The 22,523-nt window shown below is 34.8% G+C and overlaps 2 protein-coding genes across 5 annotated transcripts; one reads left to right on the top strand and one right to left on the bottom strand.

The window, feature by feature from the left end:
• Positions 1-743: 743 nt before the first annotated feature.
• LOC110690491 lies at positions 744-6,631 on the bottom strand. Its single transcript, XM_021867339.1, has 2 exons — positions 6,245-6,631; positions 744-1,220 (listed from the first exon to the last, which is right to left on the bottom strand). Exons 1-2 carry the CDS (start codon positions 6,386-6,388, stop codon positions 1,119-1,121), a joined length of 246 nt encoding a protein of 81 aa, XP_021723031.1. The 5' UTR covers positions 6,389-6,631; the 3' UTR covers positions 744-1,118.
• A 2,776-nt stretch (positions 6,632-9,407) lies between these two features.
• On the top strand, positions 9,408-15,849 carry LOC110690489 (pyruvate dehydrogenase E1 component subunit beta-1, mitochondrial-like). Of its 4 annotated transcripts, XR_002505107.1 has the most exons (18): positions 9,408-9,566; positions 9,828-9,897; positions 9,996-10,055; positions 10,459-10,539; positions 10,628-10,654; positions 10,778-10,840; positions 10,953-11,039; positions 11,412-11,537; positions 11,698-11,831; positions 11,906-11,978; positions 12,086-12,151; positions 12,364-12,402; positions 12,472-12,596; positions 13,722-13,836; positions 14,025-14,102; positions 15,181-15,209; positions 15,409-15,461; positions 15,586-15,849. XR_002505107.1 is itself a non-coding variant. In XM_021867338.1 (17 exons), exons 2-15 carry the CDS (start codon positions 9,847-9,849, stop codon positions 14,091-14,093), a joined length of 1,116 nt encoding a protein of 371 aa, XP_021723030.1. In that variant the 5' UTR covers positions 9,408-9,566; positions 9,828-9,846; the 3' UTR covers positions 14,094-14,102; positions 15,181-15,209; positions 15,409-15,849. The 4 variants fall into 4 exon arrangements, 2 of the variants coding, with proteins under 2 accessions (XP_021723030.1, XP_021723029.1); XR_002505106.1 differs by lacking the exon at positions 15,181-15,209; XM_021867338.1 differs by having other exon boundaries at positions 15,409-15,849.
• The last annotated feature ends 6,674 nt before the right edge of the window (positions 15,850-22,523 follow it).

Here is a 22,523-nt window from a genome sequence, read left to right as displayed (position 1 = left end):
ATCTTGGATATCAAAATCAATCCCCCCAATTCCAAGAATAACCTCAAAGGGAATTGTCCTAGTCTAAAGAGAATTGTCTCTTAGGTTTATGGCTAACCTTAAAGTCGATTTCATAACGATATGGACCACCAATTTACATCAGATGATGTACATCATAAAGACAAGCTGAAACGGCAAATACTCCACCAAGTAGACCCAAACTTCCAACACCCTTTTGAAGTAGGAAGGGGCATCGTCCCATGACCAACTACCAACAAATACCAAATTTTGAGATGAAAACCTCAGCCTTTCAACTTGACAAAAAAGCACTCATTTGATTCTAAGCCAAACAAGCAAAGACATAGGAATATATAAATTCTATTTCCCAACACTTAGTGGAATTTCCAATTAGCCTTTACAGGGCATTACACCTCAAGTTCAGCAAAAAGTAATGGGGAAATCCAACCACCAGTATACCTTATACTCCAGATGCGGTCAGGTTTTCCGCTCACAACAGATTATAACGATGTTTATTTAGCAATAACTCTCTTTCACATCCCAATAAAAAATCCTCAGCCCTTCTAACAGCTCAAATTGGATAGTAAAACCAGTTCAAGAGCACCAATATTAACAGCATCATCTTTAAAATAAACCAAAAAAATCATTTCATCTCATAACTCATCAAAGCATACTCCTAAAAATTACCAAGCGGTAAGGATAACCATGTACAAAAACAATCCCTCAATGCTAGACGGAAACTCAGGTAAGAATTCACAAATGATACCATTTATATTTCATCTAGTGATGCAAAACAAAAAAGACATCTGGATGAACGCCAAGATGTTACTGTTTTGACCAGCCTACTGAAGTTAGAACTGAAACATTACTAGTCAAAGTGAAAATTGAGAGCTTTGACGCAAAAGGCTTAACCTTCCAGGTAAAGTTTGAATATACTATGATTTTGACAGGGCTACCTAATAATAAGATTATTCTGGTCAAGCAATCATATTATCCAAGAACTAGGGGTCTAATTTCACAGTAAATATTCAAGAATATTCAAGCAGGAAAGATATTCATAAAGATACAAAAACAATAACTATTGTGCACCCTTAAGATCATCCTCTATTCCTCAAATTTGTTCAAGAATCTTGCCTGGTCTCCCCACTGCTTGCTATGCCATTGTCTAGACCATTTAATTTTGCAGGAGGTTGATCCGAACAAGCCTTAAGCACTGCTTCATTCTGTGAAAATTATTTGTGAGTATAACACATTTATGTGTGTCAACAAAGTCAGATAAAGATATACAAGTTACAATCATTCAGACTACCCAATTCAATATGAACAAAACAGCTGACAAACATCCAAATTCTATAACTACATGCACCACAGGCTCCACATAACATAACACTTATATTTGTAGAAAATAAAACAGTATATGCAGACAAGCATTCAAGGCAGTGGCTGCAGGGTTGTTTTTATTGATAGCATTGTACTGTACCATCAAGAAAACCTGCCAAATTCTGACAAAAGGGACATTTCCAGATTACAGTAGCAACTTACTGTCAGCAACCACCAACTGTAACCAAGCAAGATATGCAGTTGCAGTTTAAATTATGGCCACCCTAAATAAGCAAATGATTAATGCACATGATTGAAGACAAAACTGTAAACTTATATAGCAGCAATTCAGTTGACTATACACTCTGCAAAATGCTCCTATTGATAATAGCACAAATAGAAGATTCTCTAATCAAAAGGGATTTGCCGTTCAAGTTCTATCTAATTGCAGGTTGTTGAGAAATATCAGGAAAGATACATAGAATATGATTGATAATATGTCCTTTTTGGTGGACGCAGGGAGAGAAAGGGGTGACAATTCTACTTAATTGTAGATACATAGAGTAAAAAAATTTAAAAAGTGTGACTGTAAGAAATGGATATAGTAAGAGATAGAGCAAAAAGGTGGGTGGGTGTACGGAAAAGGTAGATAAAGTAAGGATGCGAGTGGAAAGGTGTAAGTATTGTGGGGTGGGAAGGATACGATAGTAAAGGGGGTTAACCAAAATTTAGATAAAGTAGGAGTAGGAAAAAAAAAACACGAACCCAAACTGAAAGTGATTTGAACAAAAAACACTGAAGTAGTACAAGCATAAACAGTGTGAAGTTGTAAACTTGCCACTATTAAGTGGCGATTGTACCTCTAACAAGCAGATAAGCTACTTATAAAATTCCTCGAAAAACCTGTAGTGAAAGAGTAAACACAAAATACTCCATAGTACTCCCCCTATCCCAGAATAATTGACACAGTCAAACACGGCACATATGCCAATACACTAATTAGACCTTAAATATATATATAATTAGTATTGTGAAGCTTTATATTAATACCTATTTAACTACATATTTCATGATATATTTGCTTTTAATACGTTACTAAAAAAATTATGGTCAAAGCTAAAATGTGGATAGTGAAAAAAAGTCCAACATGTCAATTATACTGAGAAAATGAGAGTAATAGTAGTAAATAATGGTAATCGTCAGTGATGAACTTCCCTCTAACAAGCAGACATTAATTTCAAAAGATCCACGAAACAAATGCATTAAATTGATAAATTATATATACTGTAATAGTAGTGAAGTTAATACAGTAATATTTTAAAACAAATAATAATTATAATAAAAGTGAGTAGAAAGTATATTAAAAGTAGCACTAAAAGCAAAAATTATGGCAGTCATAGAGAGGCTAGGAAAGAAATAGGCATCACAAAGCAATTTAATAACACACGTAAGAACTAAGAACTGCCAGTAGAGAATAGTTATCATGTTTAAGAGTAATTTGAATGCACAAAAGCTACAAACAACAGACCCTATTTGCAGAATGCTACAAGAATCCCAAAAAAAAGGTCACAAATTTGTGCCAAGGGTCATTTTCTTGATGAGATCCAAATGAGCAAGTCGACTTCCTATAATCATCTTTGGCCATCTCTTCCTGTTTTGGAAGCCTTGATATACACTCACGACAGCTTATTGGGCATCATGGTTCCTTCAACTAGCAGTCTAACATGCTTGAATCATTTAAGTCTTGATCCCACCATATGCCAAATTACTTTCCTTACTTCATTATATCTAGAACGAGTGTATGACCATTAATAAAACAAAACAAATCAACGTAACAATCTAAAATAGAATCTTATAGTTGCTAGAGAACAAAGCAATGAAGCATCCCTGTCTCAATCACTAATAACTTAGCATTTGCATTACGAGCACCATAAAATCTCTATAGTACGTATATGAAACACTTTAAGCATGTCATATAAACATTTAATGTAATTTAATGTAAATGGTAAACCATTTCTCAATACCTGAACAATTCTGATATGACTGTAGGTCCATTAGGTATTGGATCCATATGATACACTTGCAAATTTGCAAATGAATTTCGGGTTGTGGAGTGGTCACCAGGGCACAGAATTTGACATCCAGATCAATAACCAAAATGAGTTAGCCAGAGACCCAGAGTGGAGTAGAGAGAGTGCTGAAGTATGACCATTGCCATTGGAAGTGTAGTCTTCCCTTACCTTAAACCCCAAGAAAGATACATTACAGTCCATGTGTTTTATAGTTAGCAACTATGTTACTCGGACTCTTTCATTTACCTCACGTGTCCGTGTCGACACGACTCGTGTCGGACACCGACACCGACACTTGGACACTTCAATTTTAACTAAAAACACAAATTTTTTTCAAGAAAATAGGCGAGTCCGATACTTGGACACCCGTGTCTAATAGGACACTTCATCCGAGTCCAAGTAACATAGGTTAGCAACATGAGTGGACTTAGGCTGTTCAGGGTATGGGTCATATTATAAATTGGGCTTCGTAGGATAAAAGCCATGATATGTGTACAAGTACAACGAGTGGACCGAAAAGTGGGCAAGAAATTTTATCATTGAGACGAAACATTTGTTGTGGCCACTTTGACACAAAACATTTTTGCCAATTTACATGTTACCAATCATTATATGATCCATAGGCCCAAATCCTGCCTATGTAGTTAAACCTAAAGCATATTCTCTTTATGACTTGGGGAAGGCCACACTTTTAATGCTCACACTCCAGCACTCTCTCTCCCGAATATGACTTAGCCATCAAAGGCTCTGGGACCAACTAAGGATTCCGATTACATCTGAGCTAGGTTTGATGGGCTCATAATCATCCGGAAGGTATATGTGGTTCCATTCTATAACACAAACAATATAACCATTCATTTGCCATGAGTGATCACCTTAACAAACTAGCTCAATGGCACCGAGGGATATTGGCAATATAGCAGATCTCAGGCCACAAAATTGGTTGCTTTTCTTTTGTCGCAATTTTACATTCAAGTACATTAAATCTCTTTTAATCCCTTAGAAACCCTCAACTCTAGATTATTGCCCAAAAGTTAAGCTTAGATGGCGACTCACATCACAAAACGTCTCAAAAAACATCATGGAACATGACTCAGTGTTTTCTACTAAGCTCATATGTACATTTGCGAGGAAAGGACTAAAAGTGGACTTTGATTTATGTCATGCATCCCAATTTTAAGAAAAATATTGCTTTGTGTTTGTTAGTAATGCTCAAAAGGTAACACTTTGCTTCTATAGTGTTTCCATTAATGAACAACTGGAGGTTATCCCCAAGTAGCTCCATAAACCACTTTGACGAGAAGAATGAAACAAAGGTAGATAAATAACAATCTTAGGACAAAAAAAAATACAGAATAGCACTTACAGGCTAAAGCTAGTCTAAATTCTCTCACATATTTTCTGTTCATTCCTATTGAATCTTGCCAAAGTACTCCAATAATCCAGTTCATCAAAAAACATATCAATGTCATATATTTTATCTCTTACCTACCCACTTTTGGTTAATCCTATTTCTTTTTACACTGTTCATGACAAAGTATATGCCTTACTCAGCTCCCTGTTCCCACACAAGGTAACCAATAAGGAGTATTATAATTCATACATAGATCCTCACACTTCCACACTTTGCATTAGAAAACTGGGAATGCCATATCATCCATCTGATCAATTAAATGTGAGCTATAACCAATTTATCTTGGAATGCTAGTCATAGTCCTAGTGCAGCATGATGGAATTACCTGCAGGTATCTGAAATAAATCCCATATGGAAACTTAAAAGTAAGTTAATTCTACTGAAAAGAATAAATAAAAAAGCCTCACATTGTGCTGCATATATATACATATTCCATGCAATTGTGCTCCGATTGATAAAGCGTGTCTAAAGTCCACCAAACAAGTGCCTATAGTGTTTTCCACAGCACACAAGACCGGCAGTTTCTGCATATTCTTCGCGCATCATTGAGGCCTTTCATATAAACACTAGACAATACAAACCTGACAAACTAGTCCCAGATGTTCTCCTCAATCCTATTCCATGGCCCCAACTCCAGTACTCCACAATAACCACGTCTCCTAAGACTCCAACAAGCATCTTACATTCCTAATTTCCTACTAGTATAAACTCTTTTCCCCTCACTCTCAGACCCAGATAAAGCTGATGTTGTGTTCATTCTAAGTACAGTAACTGTTAAAAGGAATAGCACTTTATTGAGACCCAAGTATAAGATGTTTTCGTTTATTTTAACAGCTGACAGAGCAGAAAGGGCCGTTACTAGGTTGATTCCAAATTCAATAACTGATATGTACATCTCACTGGATTGCCCTCTACCAGTCGTGGAACATCAAAAACTCAAAAATTTGCCAAACTATAGATTGCTAAAACGCATCTCCTTGATCACAATTAATTAGACATACATTGATCTTGCAATACAGTGTAAGGAAAAACATCTCTAACGAAGAAGGTAATGATGGGTAACAGACTAATAACTTAATCTATATCATTGATGTGGTCAAGCATTCGAAAAAAGGGAAAACTACTCTAATTCGACAACGAAATAGGCATCAATTGTTAAATTCAGCAACTATATCATATTAAAGTTCATACATTTCTCCCAATGAATGATAACTACACTACACATTGTAAGTTCCACAAATAGACAATTAGTTAATCCACAATTGAATATGAGCAAAGAGGAATAAAGGGTTTGTAGATGATAAACCCTAGGACAAAATAGGGTTTAAGGGTATCAAAGAAGTATAGCAACATCAACCAATCAATCAATTAAACAACACAATCAAGAAAGATAGAAACTCCATTAAAGCATAAGAAAAAAGGGATAGAGAGAGAAAAGAACCTGCCAAACACGACGAAGACGTTTCTTAGCGTTAGCCTTACGAGTAGAAGTGAGCTTGATTCTCTTCCAAAGAAGACCACCAGAATCGTGTTTTTTCACAATCTCCATCATTCTTGTACCCCAGAAAGCTCCCAATCCTCCCATTTTCTCTCTCTTACTCCGAGCCCAGTAAAGCCGTTGTTTGTAGCTCGATCTTCTGGAGAATTTGCGAGTTCGAGTGTTTGTGTTTGTGTTTGAAGTTAGGCTGCGATTTGGGGGGCTCGTGGATTAGAAGGGAATGAAATGGTACACTACACACTCGCATTGAGCGGCATTGCCTCCGTTCTTGTTGTGGGAAAATTAGGGATGCTGATACGGCTAATGAAGGATGGATCGATGGATACAATCATACAACTCGCACGTTAATCGACTTGGTTCGGGTGAAATTGACATGAACTCAAACTCGAACTCGACTTGAGATTAGGGATGGCAAACCCTGGCCCGACCTAATAACATGACCTGAAATTACTGAGAGAAATCTGAATCCGATCCAAGCCAAACAACTTGAATTCGACCCGATTTGACCCAACTTTCATATTTCGTGATAATATTAAGTTTTACACTATTTTTATAGTTTCTAAGCATAACTCGATATCTAACCCGAACCCGAATTGCCACCTCTACTTGACATATTATTAAAAGAATATTGAGTGAGAGTGAGGGATAGCTCAAGTGGTTAGAGTTTTCCTCCCGACTCTAGATCCTGAGATAGATTCTCATCACTCAGCCTTTGTAGCTCTCTAAAAACACAAATAAATAAATAAAATTAAAAGAATATCGAGTAATCATTGTCTTTAATTGTACAAATTACAATTAGGGCCACTTGCTCAAGGTGTAAGCCTAATTTTATCACTAAGAAAAATCGAGAGAGATTGAGCCGTTGAGGACTACTGTTACAAACTTATAATTAATATACATTATGGTATTTACAAGGTAACCTACTTTCGCCATCCAATTAACTACTCAATATTCTTCTTGAAAAATATATTGAATTTTTGTATATTTGATGCAATTAATAATTAGAAGGTTGTCAGTTTTGATGATTATATAAGAGATGTCCTCCTTGATTGTTATTCATACTAGAACACCTTTCTATTTAGCTATTCAGCAGTATCGCTGCTAGGTTTAAAGTATTTGACGTTGTTGCCATGCCATTGTGATCCTTGGTGATGATACTCGCTGCTGAAACAATGATTGGTTATAGGGCTGTGCACGGTGCGGTTTGTAATTTTTTCAAACCGCACCAACCGCTATTCTATACAAACCGCACCAAACCGCACCGCAAAATACGGTTTGGTGCGGTGCGGTTTGCGGTTTTTCCATAATTTTTTTACCTCACAAATAATGATTATTTGCTAATCTTTTGTTATGAAATTTTTACTTGGAAACTGTACAACTATGCAAATAATTCAATAAAGAAGTAGTGCTTTACTTCAATGTTAATAGTGACCCAATAACATGCCAAGGCAAACATGGAGCAAAATCATTAAGTAAACCACAACCACTCCATTACAACTCCAAAGCACAAGAAACGGAGAGTAATAAGAAAGGAAAACTTTGGTTTTCTTAATAATGACCCACACAATTAAGTACATATAAATACAATATAAGAGTCTTCTTTCCATATAAGAGTCTTTGCATTAAATTACGGCTTGTGGTGCGGTTTGGTTTGAAATTTTTTTGAAACCGCACCAAACCGCAAAACCGCGGTTTGGTCAAATTTGAAAACCGCACCGTAATTTTCAAACCGCAAACCGCACCAAACCACAAAATTGCGGTTTGGTTTACGGTTTGGTGCGGTCTAGACCGTACTATGCACAACCCTAATTGGTTATATGAGCTGTCAAAGTTGAGTTTGTGGGTACTCAAGGCCCTAAGGGCAAGTATAGACCTAACTTATAAGGACACATTGAGCTACTCCATCTGCTTCATAATGTTAGGCCCTGTTCTCTTCACCTTAAAAAAATAATATTAAGTAAAAATAATTTCAGTTCAGTAAAAATAAATTCAGTTCAGTAAAATTAATTTCAGTTCAGTAAAAATAAGTTCAGTTTAGCAAAATTCAGTTTTATTAAAGAAGAATTATAATAGAAAATTAGTAAAAATAATTTCAGTTCAGCAAAAATAATTTAAGTTCAGTAAAATTAATTTAAGTTCAATAAAAATAATTTAAATTTAGCAAAAATAATTTCAGTTCAGTAAAAATAATTTCAGTTCAGCAAAATTAAGATGAAGAGAACGGGGCCTTAGTCCTATTTAAAATCTTTAACTCTTAAAATTTGAGGGAATCTTCTAAATTTCTCTTTATATATAATAACAAACATAATCATATGAGATCTGGTTTTATTCATCTTGATAAATACTTTATTAATATCTAATTTTTATAATTTTTGCTAGTGTGACATTAAAGATATTTGCAAACAAAGATTTGCATCGATATACATAAATGAGATTAATATTATGAAATGGAAGAAGTTTTTTGCAATAAAAAATTTCACCATATGTCCCTAAGTTTTTTGTTTATTCACCATATACCCCTAAACTTTTTTAAATTCATCATATACTCTCAAGTTTTCACAAAAATACACCATATGCCCTTGATGACTAATGATTGTTAATTTTGTCAATCATTAGAGTTAATTATGAACCGAAACCACTCTAAATATATTCCCCAACCCCCGAAACCACCTAAATCCCTTTTCCCACCCCTAAATTTCATTTTCTCATCCTCAAAATCAATCATACGGATATAGCTTTGGAGATGTGGAGTGGTTTCGAGGGCTGTAAAAAGGAGATGAGTGATTTTGTGATAAGAGAGAGATCTAAGGTGGTTTCGATGCATAATTAATAAAATTACACTCATCTAATTCTTATTATATGGGTATGTAGTGAATTTCTGTAACAACTTAGCGGTATATGGTGAATTAAAAAATTTTCATGGGTTTATGGTGAATAAACAAAAAGCTGAGGGGTATGTGGTGAAAAAACAGTTAACTTTATTCGTTATGACTCGAAAAGTAACCAACTACAGACCCAATTTGACAGCTTACTAGTAGAAGGCCGGCCCAAGCCAGGGCCCAAATCGCAACAAACAGCGGGAAGTCGGGAAGAAAAGGAAAAAAGAAATAGCATAATCATATTCATTTCAATTGATTCCTTCATTTAATTAATCGACATTATATTATAATAATAATCATAATTATATTAATCAAAACATTCCCAGAATCAGTAGGAAGAAGGCGATCATCCTCCAATTCGTTAATCTTCTACTACCAAGCTCAACGTACGTCGCCATTTCTTTCTTTGATTTCGATTTTCACTATTTTTTCATCATTTTTTCATGATTCTTTGGATTCTGCGTTTTTTTAGGCTTTTTCTTAAATTATGGTGTTAAAGTTTGCAATTTTCATGCAAAATAGGTTATAAAATATATTAGGTTGTTAATTTTGTTGAATCATACGTGAATCTTATTTGATTTTCTAAATTATATCATTTGATTTGATTATGTTTTTAAATTTTCGTGTTCGTCTGATTTTTGCGTTAGGTTTTATAAAATTGCAAATATGATGGGAATTATGAGGCAGAAGTTTGCTTCTGGAAGCTTCTCTCAATCGGTTTGTGGAAATTTTCAATTTTGTGTACTATTTAATTTGAAAGTTATGTTCATGATTAAATTTGGTGATGAAAATGATGGAATTATTATGAATTGCAGTTGCAGAGGATTAGACCTGCTGTTTTGGGTTTGAGAAGCTACTCATCTTCTGGAAAACAGGTCGTTTTTCTTATTTTCCTGTAATTTATTTCTTTATTTTCAAGGTTCTAAGTTTGATTTTACAATGTTTTGTATATATGGAGTGAAAATTGACTGAAATTTTAGTGTTCTATTCGATACCACCCTAGACTCATCTTCAAGGAATTGTTGTCGTCTTCTCTTGTTGTTATTGCCGTCTTTTCTGATATACATTTGAAAGATGTGTTAGTTGTATATTTGATTTGTTTATGAAATGTGTTTAGGTTTTTGGTTTTTATATGTGTTGGTTATTACTTTTGTATGTTGGATAGAAGTTGCTTTAGTTCATAATGCTGTTCTATGCTAGGTCCGCGTCCTGCTTTTGTTCTTGTTTTCCACTTCAAATTTGTTGGAAATATGTGTAATTTTTCATGTTGGATCACAGATGATGGTTAGGGATGCCATTAACTCTGCGATTGACGAGGAGATGGGTGCTGATCCTAAAGTATTTTTGATGGGAGAAGAGGTATTTAGAATTTGTTTAGAAATATTATCCATGGAATTTTTCCTATTACCTTCCGAAGTTTGTTAATTGTACATAATTTTATATGCAGGTTGGGGAATATCAAGGTGCCTATAAGGTAAAACTTATTAAAGAGATGAAATAAAGGGTGTTGACATGTCTGTAGTTTGGAATTTCTCTGAGAGAATTGCTAATTGTTACCTTACTCTACATCTCTCCGGTTTGAATTTTGTTTACTTAGATCACAAAAGGATTGCTCGACAAGTATGGTCCCAATAGAGTTATTGACACACCAATCACAGAGGTCAGGCTTTTCCACTTGGTTCATGCTCGTTGTTGTTGTAGTCTGACTGTATCTTGGATGCCTGCACAATACTAACTTGGGGTTAACCATTCTTTCATCTTTTGTCCTACAGGCTGGTTTCACTGGTATTGGTGTTGGTGCTGCTTTCCATGGCCTGAAGCCTATTGTGGAGTTCATGACTTTTAATTTTGCTATGCAGGTTACAACCTCTCTTCCTTTCACACTTTTTAAAACAAAGTTTCCTAGAATCTATTGAATGTTGTTTTGTAATCCATACTCCATACATCTGTAGCTCCATACTAAATTGGGAAGGCGTCAGATCATTATGTCAGACAAGTAGCACAAAATTCCAGATTTTCAGATTCTTTGATGTCCGCTTATAGAATTTCTCTATGCATGGGAAGAAAGGCTGTATAGCATGAATGTTTGAACTTTTGATTGTACATGGCTTCATGCTAGTTTATAAAGCATGTACTTTGTTGTTATTTTTCTTTGTTTCTTTTAGACTTTAGAATTTAGATGTTAGGTAAATGATGTATGTATTGACTAAACTCTATTTAATTTATGGCAGGCAATTGACCACATTATAAACTCTGCTGCAAAAACATGCTACATGTCTGCAGGCCAGATCACTGTTCCCATTGTTTTTAGGGGTCCTAATGGTGCTGCTGCAGGAGTTGGTGCCCAGCATTCCCAGGCATGTCTATTCTGTTTTAATTTAAGTTGGAAGTTAATCATTACTTACAGGAAGTCAGTGGGAGTGATGTTGTTAAGAACAATCTTATGTCTCCTCTTAACTTCCAGCCATATATATTATGTCTGTTCTCACTAGTGATCTTCCCCTAAATTTTTTGCAGTGTTATGCACCATGGTATGGCTCTTGTCCTGGATTGAAGGTTTTGTCTCCATACTCAGCCGAGGATGCTCGGGGATTGTTAAAGGCAGCCATTAGGGATCCTGATCCAGTTGTTTTTCTGGAGAATGAAATACTGTACGTAGTTCATATCTCTCTGCTGCGTCCGTGTGATGGTTGATTTAGTTTCTTAACTGATTATATGTCTTTAGATATGGAGAGTCATTTCCGATTTCTGATGAAGTTGTAGATCCCAACTTTACTGTCCCTATTGGAAAGGCCAAGGTATCATCCTTAATCTAGATTATTGAAATTTATTGTACAACATGTTGCATTGTTTCACTTCTTGTATTTCTGAATATGTTGCATTACTGCTCTTTTTTGACCTATAGATTGAAAGGGAAGGGAAGGATGTGACAATAACAGCATTCTCAAAGATGGTGGGTTTTTCTCTCAAGGTTAGTGAACAATATTTCTTCATCCCCTTTTTGTGAACATGTATGATGGTCTGCATGTCTTTTTGCTTAATTCAACACTTGTTATATGTTGCATCATGTTGCTAAAGATCCTTAGCATGTATTACACAATGCTTATAATGTATAAATGCGTCTTGTTTAAGATGGATATTGTCATCTAAATATTATATTTCTGACCCTTTACTAATGTCCAGGCAGCTGAGATACTGGAAAAAGAAGGAATAAGTGCTGAGGTAAAAATCCTAATCACATTTGATCTTGATTGAACATGTTTTTATTTTGATGATTTTATTATTTTTCAGGTCATTAATTTACGATCAATTCGGCCTCTGGACAGAGCATTGATCAATGATTCTGTCAGGAAAACAAGCAGATTGATAACTGTTGAAGAAGGGTTCCCACAGCATGGTGTTGGAGCTGAAATCTGGTTTGTTCTCTTTTTATGACATGATTAGGATGTTTTCTTAAGTTCATGGTGTTACTGGATAGTTGTGTAAGTCATCATTCAACTAGGATAACCACATTTTGACCTGCTGTGTCCGTAAATGCTGTAGTCTTTAGGGTAGACAGCGTGAGTACTTTGCTGATTGCATCAGCTAGTGGCAAGGAATCTCTATTTCTTAAATATTTCATACTATTTTATTGGTCATTACTTGTCAAATACAAAGATCTCACCATCATGAATCTTTTGTGTTTTATTCTCTTGATGTTTGGTCTGGGTATTGGAGAGGGGTTTTGAGGAATTACGAGGAACATACATTCCTTGTAATCTGAATAGCTTGTAAACTTATGCTTCTATACCAATATGCTTTAAAGCTTAATATCTTAACATATTATCCTAATATGAGTGTTATCTTGAACTAAATATGAAACATAATCCCCAAGGTGTGTGTAGGAAAGCTTGGAGTAATTGGACTCCCCAAATTCCTCATAGGGTGAGGTTTATAGTGTATGGTGGAACACTGGACATAATAATTTAACGAATTGAAAATTACCGTTCCTTTTGTCCTTTCATAGAAATTTCAACAAATGACAAATTCATTTTACTATTTTTAGTTACTTATACTGCTATCATAGAAGATTCGTAAGCTTCCTGCCTTCCAGATGTGACTAGAAGAGGAGCAGTCTCTAAGGAGATGTTCAACATTGTTTCCTTTTCACCATTTCCAGAGCAGATTCACCACTTTCAATTAGAAAATCTTTCACATTAGCTATTAAACCATCCCCACAATCTAGCTCTTAGAACCCTACTTCGTTAGAGTTCACTAATGCTCTCTTATGCCTGAAGTGCCTGATAGTGATAATTGATAATTAAATTAGACTATAAGAGCAGAACTACAGAATTAAGTGTGTCGATGAGACATCACGTCTGATTCATTAATTTTCTTCCCTTTCACATTTCAAACATGTGGTTTTTATGGAAAATACTAAGACTAATCTGCTTACAGCTTACCTGAATATATTAAGGCTGATGTGAGTTTTCTGTTTCTCTTTATCTTCTCGAGTTACTTGATTTGCTGCACCTGTTCACATTCTCTGATGTTCTTGACAGTACATCTGTTATTGAGGATAGCTTTGATTATCTTGATGCACCTATTGAGAGGATTGCTGGGGCCGACGTACCAATGCCTTATGCACCCAACCTTGAGAAAATGGCTCTACCACAGGTTGTTTTTACTGTGTATCATGTTTGTGTGAATGCATGTTGCTTTCAGATTTTTATTTAGCAATGTCTGTTAGTCATTTCAAAAATATTTAACAGATATTACTTGAGTTCCTTGGTTGATATCTGAGGGTGGTTATTTAGCTCTGATTTTTGACGATCTCCTGTTGCTTTGCTGATTGGATACACCAGATTGAAGATATCGTACGTGCTGCAAAGCGGGCTTGTTATAGAGCAGTACCAATGGCAGCAGCAGCATAAGCTTTTGAGGTAGTTTCTTTGTTTTATATATATATATATATATATATATATATATATATATATATATATATATATATATATATATATATATATATATATATATATATATAGGGGAGGGATCCGGTGAGAATAGGTCCATATGTGAGAATTCATACTTATATGAGAACTGATTTAAAATTTAGAACATGTGAGTAAAAATTTAGAACATGTGAATTAAAATTTAGAACATGCGAGTTAAAATTTAGAACATGTGACTCAAATTAAAATTTTGAACATATGAGTAATAATTTAGAACATTTGTGTGAGTAATTTGTTTAGAACATCTGATTTAAGAATTAGAACAAGTGATTAAAAATTTATAAAATTTGCTTTATGAAATTTTAAACATATGAGTAAAATTTAGACATATGATTTAAGATTATGAACATGTGAATAAAAATTTAGAACAAACTGATATAGAATATAGAAAGTGTGAGTAAATAATTTAGAACATACGAGTAAAAAAAATAAAACATACAATTTAAAATCTGGAACATATAATTAAAAATCTTAAAACACACGTTTTAAAATTTAGAACATACAAGTTAAAATTTTGGAACAAGTTATTTAAAATTTATGACATCGAACTTAACTAATTTATGGTTTAGAACATGTGAGTACTAAATTAGAACATTTGATTTAATTTAGAATACCTAAGGAAAAGTTTAGAACATCAGATTTAAAATTTAGAAACATGCGAGTAAAAATTTAGAACATAAAGAGTATTCTCACATAAGAAAATTTCTCACGAGAGCCTTCCTATATATATATATATATACATATATATATATACATATATATGTATACATATATATACATATATATGTATACATATATATGTATATATATATATACATATATATATATATATATATCTTGATGCAATACGTGAGTTAATTTCTTTATTATTATTATTGTTATTAAATTGCATGAGTATACTTTTTTTTCTTTTCATTTTGAAGTTTAGCCATGCTAATATGTTAATTTATTTATTTTGAGGTTTATTTATTTATTTATTTATTTTATTTTTTTTGCTATAATGCTGAAGTGGTAAAATTTACAACCTTTGGCAAATTTGTAAGTAACTAAACTTCAGAAATTTTATTTATTTCATTTAAAAAGAAAAGTTGATGCAAATTATATAAAATAATACTGTAATAAATTGGACTGTTACTGAAGTTGGATTTTCAATCAATTTGAAAAATAAAGTCGATGAGATATTGTTATGCCAATATGTTTCTAGTACGCTGATTTATGTTGAATGGATTTTTTACAGGAAATTGTTAAGCAATAAACCGTTTTATGTATGCTATGGGACGGGAGTATAAGGTGAATAGCCTCTAATCTGTGAGGGTTATGTCAATTGAGCTATATATTAGATGCTTCTTAGAGCCACATATGTAGCTTAGAATTTTAGATCGCAGATTTGTTACCCCGTGTCTATCTTCTGCAGTATTACTTCCTGTATGATGACAGAGTGACAATTTTTCCTGATGGTGGCACAAATATGGTTCAGTATGATTTTTCTTTGAAATAAGTTTAAAGTGCGGGAGATGGACAGTTCTTTATGAGCTTTTTCTGAGGAAATTCTTTGTTGTAATGTATGCATTTTCTCATCGCTTTACATTGTAGAATTATGTCCTTAGCTTTGTTTCTTGTTTGTGCTATTCAAATCTTTTTGTACTGGATTTACTTAGTATGTTTTTGTTGCTCTTTATATTTGTCCAAAACTCTCTTGATACATTTGTCACTCTCTCAAGCAAGGAAAGTCCCTATAAATCCGTGACCTTGAGGTATTGAGTTCAACCCCTCCCTTTCCTTTCAAAGGGGGCAATTTTCTACGGCTGAACTCGGGGAGTTGGGGACTAACCTGTTAGGACCTGAGAGGTGGACTGAGTAATTTGACTAGCACATTGAGGAATGACCTTTGAAGCTAATTAATGAAGTATAAACATTTTGAAGAGTCATGTCCCATCTTCGATAATTCAAAACCATGTACAAGTTCTACCAAGTTCTTCGGACAATGCCTTAAACAGAATGTAAATTCATTTTGATGATCTTACATTAACCATACGTAGTACTTACTGGTTCAAATTAAGTGATAAGTCTGATCTTGTGTCAGTTGTATTCTATCAATGGTATGTAACACTGGAAAAATAGGTACGTATAAATATTCTACGTGAGGTCGTGTTTTGACATGATTTATTAAGACCCATCATCAATATGCGTTTATATTACTATTGTTGTAAGTATATTATTAAAATTTCTTGTGTTGGAATAAATATCTAGTACCATTATCATGCTTGTTTTAATGTGAATTAGTTTAAAACATACTCTGTAATAACTTATAGTACTAATAATTGATTATAATTATAATACTTTCATAATTGAGATGATTAGAAAGTGGGAACAAAGTTGGTAGGTCATAGAATCCATGTGAAAGCAGTTGGCAAATACTTGGGAAAAAAACAAATTCTTCATAAGAGATATAAAGTGAGTGGTACTTCTGTTATACGAGCAAGTGCGTTAAGCCAAATCCTCCTTGTTTGCCTGGTTGGAACATTTTTAGTAACAAACACGTCTTTTTTGACCGTGAACTATGAAAATGTAATCTCCTTTTTAATCCCTTTTCAACCTATGTCTTTCTTTTCTTTTCTTTTTCTTTTTTTTTTTTTTTCTTTTCCTATCATTGTAATTTTATTAAAAGCTGTGTTAATGAGGTACCTCTGTTATCATCTCACTTGCTCATGATGCAAAACGATCAACTATGATTACTAGAAACACTTTTGGAAACCTTTTGCAATCACATTACAAAAGGCAACAGAAATACTGTGGGGTTATAATAGTATAGTTGTAAATCTTGTCATTGTAACAAGGTTCTCAAGTCTTCACCTTACCCCCTTTGCTATTTGAATGTGTTGTTCTCTACTACGGAGTATAGTCTATTGGAGTAAATTGTTATTCAGCTAACTAGAGGTGTCAATTTGGATGATTAGATCGGGTTTGATGAGGTCAGGCCAAGTCAATTTTTAAAGCTGAATCATGTTAAATTATTATGTTCACGCGAGTTCAAATCTGAATCGAATATTTTCCGGGTTGATTTTAAATCGGGTCGAGTCAGATGCGATTTTGACACCTCCAGTGCTAACCTTTACAAGTAAGGTGTTCTTCATGATTGTATCACAGTAACATTTGTTATAGTCGTCTTATATCTATCTTGTGGCCTTTACTTTGAGGGGTAAACGAGTAATTTTCATAAATATCTGAAAATAGTTTTTTTTTTTTTTCGTTTCAAAGTCTATTACTCATTTGCTTTAGACACACAAATTAAAGATGAAGTATAGAGTATATAAAATGAGACGTTCTAAATGAAGAAAATACAATACTTCAATTTGTATAGATAAAGAGAAAGACCCTATTAAGCTTAAATCTATTATAGGTCAATCCGGTCCGAATTAACAGGCTAGGTCCTCTAGAAATGGGAGGGAAGAAGAATAAGAAATCCCCACCATTAAGTGCTTCTAGCTAGTAAAGTTTGAAACAGGCAATGAGATAACAAATTTTACCATTAGATCAACCTTTGCTTGATACTATACTTCGGAGGCTGAGGGAAGATCAAGTATACAAACTAGGTAATTATATCTGAATGGACTAATATACTTTTTTGATCAATTACGGTTTAGTGGATTAGCTGTTAGCTAGCATATCTTAAATCACATCCTTCATACAAAAGTTATAATACTATTGGACTGCTTTGACTTTCCTTTTTGTCTTCTGTTTAAACCTCAAAATTTCAAAATTGTGCCAAGTTCTAGTACGTGTCACCGGATACTTCATTTGAATCATTGTTTGTGGGAAAAACTATTACACGCTCGATAGCTACTTCTATTTGAATACCAATCACTAAAAGTTGATTTCTTTGTTCTAGCTTTTTGGTAGAAGAGAATTGAAAAAAGGGATTGAAGAAGGAATTGTCAATTGATTTTTTTTTATTTTTTTATTTTTAAATGGTGAGGACATCCATACTAAAGTTAATATGACAACAAGTACTTTACAATTAAGCCTTTGAACCTTCATAGGTAATCTTGTTAGCATTTGTCGATGCAATCATGGAATCGATTTGAGTAGTTTTTGCTCATTATTGAGTCAATAGCTTCGGCAAGAATTGTTTTACCTCTTTTTCACGAATTGAATTGGTAACACTTTACCTGATGTTCACCTTAATTTTATTTTACTCCCTATCAACTTGAAATTTGCATCCTTACAAAGGTTTATCAAATGTTTTACTCCTCGGAGTTTTTTTGCAATAGTTGACAATTAATTAATTTATAGTGTTGTGTTGAAATAATTCTTATCATAGACCTAAAATCATAATGCTGAAATATTGTATTCTTGATCAAACCAAACGGCCGGCAAACATCATTTTTATTTTCTTTTCTAGGTGCAATTAACCAGGCAACTAACATAATTTCATTTGTAAAATAACTATGATGGAGACTTACATTTGTCAAAGGATTTAAACCCAATAATTCTTTATGGTTGACTAATGTATAATTCGTATAATAATCATGCATTTTTTATTTTTTCTTTTATAACCATAATTGAATAAATTAAAAGTCTCTTCAATAAAACAAATAAAAAACACAAACCACAAATATCTTTCGTAACTAATTTTCCTGTATCAAAATCAATTTCATAAGACCGTATCATATAATATTTGCGAGTAATTCTTGCTAGTCATCAAAACTTGGAGTTGTAGATTACTATGGAGTAGATTGTTAGGTAGTGTCCATTCCTTGAAGGATCAAAATGAAAAGACACACACAAGAAAAACTTAACAAGAATAGCAAAACATACTTGTATAATGGGAGAGAGTCGCCTTCATTTAGCCCACATCTTTTGCCACAAATAATGATAAATCAAAGCTTTCTTCTAGGACAGGTAACATTCATAGAGTTTGACTGTTGACTAAACAAATAATATTTTCTACCAGTCAAAGCCAAATAATGCGGCCTTCTAAACTTGAATGCACTCTTCATCATTCTCGTAAGCAAACATGTAAATTACAATTTTAGTCTTCTTCTTCACGTCTGTCTTTCCCTTCTACTCCGTTTTTTGGTTACTCATTTTTCAATTTTTTTTATTTTTTATTTTTTATAGATTGTATACAATGCATAATAATACTCTCTATAACCTTAATACTTTATGTAATACTATGTAATTTTTTTTATTTTTTTTTTGTTTAGTTGTAATAAAAGTGAAAAACATATGTACTCCGTAGTCAAAATCTCAAATCAAGACATTTAAATAGCGTAAAAACCAAAGTGAAATAATAATAATAATAATAATAATAATAATATTATTATTATTATTATTATTATTATTATGAGGGTAATGCTTAGGGCTATATATAAGCATTAAAAATATTTTTGAAAATTGTATAAAATTAGGAATTCATGACAAAAACACGCGTAGATTAGTGTAGTGTTTTTGTCATGATTTTCTAAATTTATACAATTTTCAAAAGCGTTTTTAATGATTATATGTAGCCCTAAGGGTTATGTATAACATTTTACTACTACTAATAATAATAAACATACAAAAAAAAAAAGACACGGCGATCCAAGGAAATTGTCACTTGGAATAATTGGTATGCTTAGCTTGGAAAGTGATAAAGTGGAGAAATATGGGAGAAAACGGCTTAGCCTTCTGTATTCTATTAATCACAAATATATACCAATATACAATAGAATACCTAACTTGCCTAAAACTCCTAAATAAGATAAACTTTCCAAATATACAATATTAACATATATGAAAAACCAAACTCTAATACTCCCCCTCAAGTTGGAGCATGTAAATCACGAATGCCCAACTTGCGTAAGAGAAAACCAAACTGTTGCCGTCCAAGAGCCTTGGTGAGAATATCTGCCAACTGATTACCTGTCGAAACATATGAGGTAGAAATATTACCGTTGATCAACTCATCACGAACAAAATGACAGTCTACCTCTATATGTTTCGTACGTTCATGAAACACTGGATTCTTAGCGATATGCAAAGCCGACTGATTATCACAAAACAACTGCATAGGCTTTGAATGCTTAATACCAAGAACAAACAACAACATTTTCAACCATTTCAACTCACGAGAAGTAAAAGCCATAGACCTGTATTCAGCTTCAGAAGAGGATGTGGCTACAGTAGGCTGTTTCTTAGTCTTCCAAGAAACAGGGGAGCGACCTAGGAAAACAAAATAACCTGACAAAGAACGCCGACTCAAGGGGCATGCCGCCCAATCACTATCGCAAAAAGCTGTCAATTGCAAATCCTTCGTAGGTCGCAACAAAATACCTTGTCCCAGACTACCCTTAAGATAGCGCAAGACACGAATGGCCGCATCCCAATGAGAAACCTGAGGAACACTCAAAAACTGTGCCAAAACATGCACTGAATAACTCAACTCCGGTCGAGTGACCGACAAGTAAACCAAACGACCAACCAAACGACGATACTGCTCTGGATGAACAAACGGCTCACCGGAGGCAAGTGCAAGACGATGATTCTGCTCCATCGGAGTATCAATGGGTTTACAACCCAACATTCCTGCCTCAGTCAAAATATCAAGAGCATACTTTCGTTGTGAAAGAAAGATGCCCTCGGGACTCCGAGCAACCTCAATGCCTAGGAAATACTTAAGCAAACCCAAATCCTTCATATAGAAGCATTTGCTCAAATAGGCTTTAAAACGAATGATGGCATCATGAGAGTTGCCTGCAATTATCAAATCATCGACATAAGCAAGAACATGCAAATAGACACTACCCTGTACATAGCTAAATAGGGAGTAATCAGCATATGAGTTTTTAAACCCAAAACCTCGCAGAGCACTTGACAGTTTTGCAAACCACTGTCTCGGGGCTTGTTTCAAGCCGTATAAAGATTTATCCAACCTGCAAACTTTGCCAGGTGTCGAAGTACCGTACCCTGGAGGCAATTGCATATATACTTCTTCTTCCAAATCACCATGAAGAAAGGCATTATGAAAATCCATCTGATGTAACTCCCAATTCAAAGAAACTACAACAGACAACAAGACACGTACCGTAGTCATCTTTGCAACTGGAGCGAACGTCTCATTATAATCAACACCTTCAACCTGACGATTGCCACGAACAACCAAACGAGCCTTGAGACGTTCCACCTTTGACTGGTCTGTGTACTTGATTTTGTACACCCAACCACAACCAATAGCCTTCTTGCCTGGAGGAAGATCCACAACGGTCCATGTGCCATTGCGTTCTAGAGCATCAATCTCATCTTGCATAGCCTTACGCCAACCGATGTCCTTAACCGCCTCTTTGAATGAAGACGGTTCCTTTCCCTTAGTGATCGTCGCCAGAAAACACCTGTGTCTGTTAGAAAAACGATTATATTCAACATGACAAGCTATAGGGAAAGGTTTACCTGAGGAATGTGATTGAGGAGGGTCGATATTTGGCGTAGAGGGGTCTATATTTTCAGTGATGATAGTATGAGTGACATAATTCCGATGCCAAGAAGGAGGCCGCTTTTCACGATGACCACGACCTAAATTTTCCGACGAACTCCCCCTCAAAAATTCCGGGTTAATAAAAATAGCATAATCATCTAATTCTTGCTCATCAACCACACCGGAGCGAGAAACATCGTTAGAAACACCACCGAAAACATTAGAAACACCACAAAAAATTCGCCGAAGCCTGGACCACCACCGGCGGACTGACCGGAGCTCACTGGCGCCACCTGCTGCCTGGAAGCCGCCTGCACAGGCTGGGCAGCATCTTGCTGATGCGTGCAGGGGTGCTGCTGCCCACCAGCACTGCCAGCAGGGGGCGTAACCTGCTGGGCAGTGAGCTCCGCAACCTGGCTGCGGCTGGGAGCTGTTCCCCGCGGCCTAGCTGCGGAGTTTTCTGCCTGGTGGGGTTGCGAACTCTGCTGGGCAGAGCTGTCCGCGGTCTGGTCGAGGTGAGGGGGTTGTTGCTGCGGATGGGTTGCGGACCTTGCTGTCCCGGGATTCGCACCCCCTTCGTTAACAAAATCAGCCCGTAAATCATCCTATTCGTCATCCCATAAAAGAGGTTGTGCAAAATATTTTTCCCACAACATTCTCCTCTCATCCGGAAGAGACTCAAGAAACGGGAATTTATCTTCGAAAAATTGCACATCCCGACTCACAAAAAAATCATTCGTCTCCAAATCATAAAGACGCCAACCTTTCTTCCCATGGGGATAACCAACAAAAATGCATTTTCGAGATCGCGAATCAAACTTATCTTTGACACGAGGACGATTCGCAGCATAAGCAAGACAACCAAAAACTCGTAAACTGTCAAGAGAAGGCAATTGACC

Source organism: Chenopodium quinoa, unplaced genomic scaffold (assembly GCF_001683475.1).
Source record: "Chenopodium quinoa cultivar QQ74 unplaced genomic scaffold, ASM168347v1, whole genome shotgun sequence".
Taxonomy (NCBI): Eukaryota; Viridiplantae; Streptophyta; class Magnoliopsida; order Caryophyllales; family Amaranthaceae; genus Chenopodium; species Chenopodium quinoa.
The sequence above is the reverse complement of the archived record's forward strand: the minus strand, read 5'-3'. Positions and strand labels throughout refer to the sequence as shown.

What these genes read in the sequence shown, in the direction of transcription:
- LOC110690491 (XM_021867339.1), bottom strand. Translation starts at nt 6,388, where the DNA reads ATGGGAGGATTGGGAGCTTTCTGGGGTACAAGAATGATGGAGATTGTG. An exon ending in GTCTTCGTCGTGTTTGGCAG is followed by an intron (nt 1,221 to 6,244) that starts GTTCTTTTCTCT and finishes TAATTTTCACAG; the next exon opens with AATGAAGCAGTGCTTAAGGC.
- LOC110690489 (XM_021867337.1), top strand. Translation starts at nt 9,847, where the DNA reads ATGATGGGAATTATGAGGCAGAAGTTTGCTTCTGGAAGCTTCTCTCAA. An exon ending in TATTTTTGATGGGAGAAGAG is followed by an intron (nt 10,540 to 10,627) that starts GTATTTAGAATT and finishes TTTTATATGCAG; the next exon opens with GTTGGGGAATATCAAGGTGC. An exon ending in CTTTTAATTTTGCTATGCAG is followed by an intron (nt 11,040 to 11,411) that starts GTTACAACCTCT and finishes AATTTATGGCAG; the next exon opens with GCAATTGACCACATTATAAA.